The sequence below is a fragment of the Bacidia gigantensis genome, assembly GCF_019456465.1.
Source record: "Bacidia gigantensis strain McMullin 20006 chromosome Unknown contig_255, whole genome shotgun sequence".
In the NCBI taxonomy this organism is placed as follows: Eukaryota; Fungi; Ascomycota; class Lecanoromycetes; order Lecanorales; family Ramalinaceae; genus Bacidia; species Bacidia gigantensis.
This window is the reverse complement of record NW_025408605.1, coordinates 610,787-617,336: the sequence shown is the minus strand read 5'-3', so window position 1 is coordinate 617,336 and position 6,550 is coordinate 610,787. Positions and strand designations below refer to the sequence as shown.

At 47.4% G+C, this 6,550-nt stretch overlaps 4 protein-coding genes across 4 annotated transcripts; 2 read left to right on the top strand and 2 right to left on the bottom strand.

The window, feature by feature from the left end:
• Window positions 1-207: 207 nt before the first annotated feature.
• Window positions 208-1,184, bottom strand: KY384_006932 (uncharacterized protein; the record flags this gene model as incomplete). Its single annotated transcript, XM_044815425.1, has 2 exons — window positions 208-596; window positions 659-1,184. 2 exons carry the CDS (start codon window positions 1,182-1,184, stop codon window positions 208-210), a joined length of 915 nt encoding a protein of 304 aa, XP_044667299.1.
• Window positions 1,185-2,197: 1,013 nt separating this feature from the next.
• KY384_006931 (uncharacterized protein) lies at window positions 2,198-3,413 on the top strand (the record flags this gene model as incomplete). The annotated part of the gene is made up of 4 exons (XM_044815424.1): window positions 2,198-2,245; window positions 2,331-2,657; window positions 2,708-3,116; window positions 3,166-3,413. The coding sequence occupies 4 exons, from the start codon at window positions 2,198-2,200 to the stop codon at window positions 3,411-3,413; spliced, it is 1,032 nt and encodes a 343-aa protein (XP_044667298.1).
• A 263-nt stretch (window positions 3,414-3,676) lies between these two features.
• KY384_006930 (uncharacterized protein) lies at window positions 3,677-5,405 on the bottom strand (the record flags this gene model as incomplete). The annotated part of the gene is made up of 8 exons (XM_044815423.1): window positions 3,677-3,850; window positions 3,910-4,095; window positions 4,155-4,364; window positions 4,402-4,587; window positions 4,638-4,916; window positions 4,969-4,993; window positions 5,045-5,126; window positions 5,183-5,405. The coding sequence occupies 8 exons, from the start codon at window positions 5,403-5,405 to the stop codon at window positions 3,677-3,679; spliced, it is 1,365 nt and encodes a 454-aa protein (XP_044667297.1).
• Window positions 5,406-5,717: 312 nt separating this feature from the next.
• KY384_006929 (uncharacterized protein) lies at window positions 5,718-6,157 on the top strand (the record flags this gene model as incomplete). Its single annotated transcript, XM_044815422.1, has 3 exons — window positions 5,718-5,786; window positions 5,836-5,913; window positions 5,966-6,157. The coding sequence occupies 3 exons, from the start codon at window positions 5,718-5,720 to the stop codon at window positions 6,155-6,157; spliced, it is 339 nt and encodes a 112-aa protein (XP_044667296.1).
• Window positions 6,158-6,550: the final 393 nt, after the last annotated feature.

Sequence of the window (6,550 nt, the reverse complement as noted above, 5' to 3'; positions counted from 1 at the left end):
TTATTTACTAATAGGCTAGAAATAAGATAAGTCTTATATTTATTAATATTTATTTTATATATATTAAGTACTTAGTACTCTAGAACTATAATAGTTTATTTACTTATTAATTAATATTATACTAGTTATAGTTCTTTACTTTTCTTAGTTAAAGTTATAAAAAGATTAGAAATAAGTATTATATTAAGAGCTTAATTTAATCTTGTTCTAGGTTTGTGTTGAATAATTAGGTGGATGAATCCAAGTCTGCTCTGTCCTCTCGTACCCTTTAGAAGTAATATACCTCTGGTCATCACCTTCGCCATTCGCGAAGGTCCGCGCGGTGAACTGAGGTGGCTTTGTGGGCTTTGGATCGTCTGTCGCGATCTTCGATGCTGTTTCTGCAATAACCCAAGCTTTCTCACGCCCTGGAACATCGTCTCCACTCACTTCTAACAATTCACCGTTCCCCATCGGCAAGAAATGTCGTGTCGGAAGTACCTCGACATCAATTATTGGCTGTACTCGATGATAGATCTCGTGATTGTGGACCTCGCGTGTGATTCGCTCCTCACGGACATGGCGCATCTCACGATGGACCGTCTCATGCGTTACAGCTAGACACGAACTCAGTCTACGTCTTGTCATACAGTTTGGTATCAATATCGAGTCTCCGTACCTGGTGCAATACTCGTAGTAACATGAGTCTCGTTGGAGCTGCTCTTGGCGCGGTCTATGACTTTTTGTGCCCCAATAGTAGGATCTACAACAGTCGTGGTTGCGTCAGATTGGGTTGCTGGTTTTCTTGAAGGGCGGAAAGGCAGATCCGTGGGTGATGGGGCGGATTTCACGACTTTGATCGTCGACACTCCGGACTGTCGATTGTTGCCTTCGACATACACCTTGCTGACCGGTTTCCGAGCAGGGAGATCAGCCGGCTGACCAGCGTAAGGATGTGGCTGTATGGAAGGGTCGGAAAGAAGCCTCTCCCTGTCGTGTATGCGATCCGTAGCTTGCAGTCTCTTTCTATCAAAACTGGCGCGGTCCTGGTCGTGAATCGAGTCTGGGCTACTCGGTAGCAGGCCTTCAGATGTTGACCCGTAAGGCACCGTCTGAAAGTCACGCTCGTCATCGTGAGAACGTCTGTTTGAAGGGCTACTCCCCCTCTGGTCACGGTGCAATAGACGTTTGATGCGCGATGCCATTTTGACGATTTATGGCGCAGGAGTCTTGCTACAGTATTCAACGTCGTCGCTGAAACAACGCCCTTAAGTCGTCTTCTAATATTTTAGGGGCTCATCATGACAACTGGTGACTTACGAGATGGATGTGTTGGTGGATTAGCTAGTTCCTTTGTACGGCTCTAACTCAATGCGGCAACAAACCAGGAAGCACCAAACAGCTAAGACGTTACAGCGGGATGATTCACGCTTCAATCGGTCATCTACCGTGGTCCGAAATAGGCAAAGCAAAGCTGCTCCTTCAGAACGGAGGATGTGGACACCAAGGCCCCGTCGGGCCTTTTTCGTCATAAACTGCAGCATGTGGCTTGGACGCGCCTAGATGCATAATTAGCGCGGTACGATAACCTGATTGGAGCGAGCCTAGACCGTGACTTCTGACGTAAATAAGTCCCTCCGTCACCACCATTCGAACGTTCCTCCCCACCATGACGACATTTCATCGACTTTGGTGCTTTTCCATAGCCTATACGAGTAGGCCCTGTCAAACCTGTTTTGGAGGCCTTGGGTCGGATCGTACACGTGGGGGCGTATTGAGTTGTCACTAGAAACGCAATTGGCAATCCTCCGTGGAGTAACGTCGACTCCTTTGCAATCAAGATTCTGCTCCTGCGGCTACCCGGTTACCCCTTCACCAGCTTCCCCTCCCTCTTGCGGTATCTAGCTAGATCGACTGCCGCCCATTTATATTGTCGCTGCCCTGTGTTCTCCGCATTTGTTCTCTCTATCTCATTCCCACACTCTTCAAACTACCCTCAGCAATACGCCTATTATTGATCACTCATACAGTTGCACTGCTCACCTCCAGCATGGATAAAGCGAAAGCTTCAGTTTCGGATTTCCTGTAAGATTCTGTTTCTCCTTCCTTTGTTGCACCAACGCAATTTCTTCATGTTCTTGTGATCGATGCAACACATATCTTCACTGTTTCCATATGAACTGGCAACTATCATCTTGTCAACCAACTCTTCATCTAGATGTGCGATCCGCTGACATTTCTGCTAGACATAAGTCAGGTCACCATGGTCAGAATTCCTATTTCTCCAACGGTAGAAGATATAATTGATCACATAAACTAAATTTTTTAAAGACACAACAGTCCATGAGAAGGTAGCCCCAGCTGTTACGAACGAGACCATTCAGAAGCGCCATCATGAAGAGACTACTACAGCTATCGACAAAGAAGTTCATCAGGACCATTATCACACCGCCGTTCAGCCTGTCAAGGATCGTGAAGTCCTACCAGAGCAGCATCACGAGCGTGTTATTCCCGTCGAGCACCGCGAGCATCACCATGGGAATGTCGATGCATTGAAGCGAAACCTTGAACATGAGAGAACACAATTCCAGAACACACGTGTGGAAGGAAGCACTAAAGAAACGCACTCAGTCGCCCCTGTCGTCGCTGGAGAGCATGTTCACCATCATGTTCATGAAGTATGTGCTGCAGAACTTCACCGCATTCAATCGTACTGACAATGCTACAGACCATTCAACCCGTAGTCCAGAAGGAGACAATACAGCCCTCTGTGATGCACACTACTGTTCCTGTCCATGAAGTCCATCACAATGACGCGAAGCACCATGCTGCATCTGCCCTGCCGGCTATCAGCATGGCCGACTTCAAGAAGCAAGGTGGAGCATTGACTGGTCGTGAGGAGCGCTCTGATGGGTTTGAGGGTGAACCTAAGGCTATTGGTACTGCCATGGATTTAGGATCCAAACATAGTGATCACACGGGACAACACCCGACTGGCTCCAGGACCGGAAATGATGCGGTTATAAGCACAACCCCGGGTCACGGTTCAAGTCATGGTACAGGTTACGGCACCGGCCATGGCGCTGGTGTTGGTCCTGGTCAAGAGTCGAAGCTTCAGCAGAAATTAGACCCACGAGGTATGTTCAAGAATGTTTTTAAACATTTGTATTTTGACCTCATGCGCAGTTGATTCTGACCGAGATGGGTCACGTAACGCGGGCCTGGCCCAAACTTCTGGTACTGCTGGCACTAGTACCCACACCCCAATGACCGGCACAGGACCAACACATCACACTGGTAGTAGCAGTGGCATGGATCCTGTTGGTAGTCACGCTTCAGACACAACGGCAACGAAGAAGAAGCCCTCGATTTTTGACAAGATCAACCCGAAGAAGGATGCCGATGGAGATGGCAAGCCAGGCTTCATGCGTTGAGAGAACATGGGCATCTATGTTCACAATTACCGTTGGGGCAGCAAGTCCTAGATCGCCCAACTGTGTCTGCTCAGATAACGCCTTGATGAATGTGTCGTGACGGGAAAACACCACGAACACTCAAATGAAATACTTGACACACATTCTTGCTTCGTAGCCTTGTCTTACGTTTATTATTGCATTTGATTAGTGCGAGCTTGAGAAATTCCGCACCAGTACCAACACCATCGCTAAGACCCCATGATGATATGCAGTAAAGGAAGTTATTGGTCGTCTTTTCCAGGGACCTTTGCTTCGCGCTCCTCAGCCTCGATCTTGAGATCATGTTGCAGCTCGAAGCATTCGGCCAGAAGCACACTAACACTTCCTTGTCCTTCTGGAATATCCGTGCCGACCATAAATTTTCCGTCCACCCGCATGTTATCAATAGATGACAGCTGTAAACAATAATTAGGCCTGGACTCACAATAGTGCATCTGATCGAGCGAAGGCTTACCTTCATGCTATAGGGGTATAACTCTCGCGCTGAAGTGACACCTCCCGATCGTTTGACTTCGACTAAACATCGACGCAAGGTTTGCAATTGATTGAAAATAGGAAGAAGAGCTTCCGAAACAGGCTCTGATGATATCATGAGCTGGTATATATACGCGTAGCTCCGTCTCAAAAGATAGAGCAGAGTCTGGGGCGCTCATGTCAGCTATCATCTACCGTAGAGGAAAAGATTCTATCTTTGAGTACCCTTTGCGCATGCAGGTCAGCTAGGTTGCCGCCTCCGTCTTCGAAGTTGCCGTTAATACGACTTTCGTCTACACGGTCTAGTTGGCGCTGAAAGTTATAGAGGTCGGTTTCTCGAAGAGACCAGGCTTGCGTCAGACTCAGCCGTTCGAGCTGATTTCGTATATCTGACAATTTTTCATAAGTCTCCTTGAACCTTTGATCAATTTTACCCTGTCTGTGAGCGCTGTGATTAACAAATTGATGTCACCTTCTTGAGTAATACACACCTGGATAGTACGATATCAGACCATAGAAGACAACGATCAAGCAATGTCGTGACAATATCCTGACCTGAAGGAGCCGTACTATCTTCCCCCAGAAATTGGCCATTGACCATTGTTGCTTTGATCTCCTTGAGCTGATTGCGAAACCCTTCTACTTCGCCCGACGGAAACTTGGTAGTCGGTCAGTTAAACGGGTCAACTAGTCTTTGGAAGTTTTTACCTTGTATCGAGTGTTTGCAGCGGATATTGATCTTAGTATGGACACCAGTCTTTCATGAATTGGAGTCAAGGTTGGTGAGAGGTTGCTTAATGAGTCGCGCAGCTCCGCGAGTATATTCCAACAAATGTCCATGCGATTCTGAAGGAGCGTCAATAGATGCGGTGGATGGTGCTCCTTCCCACGTTTTATAACGTCTTGCATCTTGTCCAAATTGTGGCCAATAGATTCGAGATCTTTGGCAGAGAAAAAAGCGGCTTCTTTGAGATGATCTAGAAGACGCTGGACTTTGATTAGTATATACGTGAAACAAATCAGGAAGAAATCGATTTACTCGAATAGTGGAGGTGAAGGAGTATCTGGAAGGCATTAACAGTTCAGCTTCTTCTTCTATGAGGATGTTCACGAACACTGCAGGAGCATCATTATTACGTCCAATGGTGAGAAAGAACAGCGATATCAGCTGGAAAGCGTCGTCCAAAACCCGATCAACTATGGCGAGTACAAATGAGCCTTCTACTCCATTTGAACGACGCGAAACAACCAACCTCGATTTGATTCCAAAGGCTTCCCATGGTCGGTCCTGATGGTATTTAAGGACTGTACCTGCTCTATGACCTGCTCGTAGATAGGTATGATGTCCTGAGACTTGACGTATGTTGACTTATCCTGCTTCAAAATGGAGAGCTTGTCTCTAAGCTCGAGCACGCGAGCAAGTATTGGTTCCTCTTTAGGGTCTAAAGGTGCTTGGATAGCAGGTGAATCCGTCATCTTAGACCCTTTATTGAATCAATGGCAACCAGATGGGCCAGGAACCAGGGTAAAGAATAGGGAGTAGACGACTTTGATTCTTTTTTACGAGGACAAACATTAATGGAAGATGGAACGCTGGTAAGCAACGGAGGGGTGCAATGCGGGCCACCGCGGGGACCTCACAGTGCCTAGAGTGCCAAGATGAGGACGATTTAAATACACGCTAAGATACACTCAGTCCTATCGCAAGCGAGCTAACTAGAGAACCCACTTGCCTCGTACATCACTCCCGGTTTTCTTCACGCAGAATTACAACATTTCTACGGCTCAATGTCTCAATCAGAGCTAGCAGCTTCATATGCTGCGCTGATACTGGCAGACGAAGATATTGACATCACTGTATGTACAACCCTTTCACAGAATTGAAGCAAGCTTAGACACCTGGCAGGCCGACAAGCTACAAACGTTGATCAAAGCCGCGAATGTCGACGATGTGGAGGCTATATGGACAACACTGTTTGCAAAAGTCCGTCGACCCATTCTCCAAATTTGGGCGCGCAAATGCTAATCGATCGTAGGCTCTTGAGGGCAAGAACGTTAAGGATTTGCTTTTGAATGTGGGATCCGGTGGAGGGGGCGCGGCTGCCCCAGCTGCTGTAGCCGGCGAAGGCGGAGCTGCATCAGGTGAAGCTCCAGCAGAGAAGGAGAAAGAAAAGGAAGAGGAGAAGGAGGAGTCAGATGAGGACATGGGCTTTGGACTGTTCGATTGAGGGAGGACGTCTCATCATCAATACATGACATACGATAAGTACGAACAAGATTGACGCCTTTCATATGGGCGGACTTGATGTAGCCAGCATTGCTCTTCGAGTTCAAAGTGCTTTTTCTGCAGCCGTTAATTGAAACCCATCGCCTGACAATCGAAGCATCCACCCGTGGCCCAACGTCTCTCCTGACACTTCAGCCTGTTATTCCATAACCTGGCAATGTTGAGTGCGGATCGCATCGCACGGTATGCACTACGTGCCTTCATACTAACAGGAGTCCCTTGTTGAAGAAGCCTTTCTTGTATCTCGTGGGCAGGGCCTGCAATTGGGTATCACTGATCAATCTAGTATTGCTTCGCTAGAAGAATCCCCCTGTCTGGAATAGAGAAGGAACTG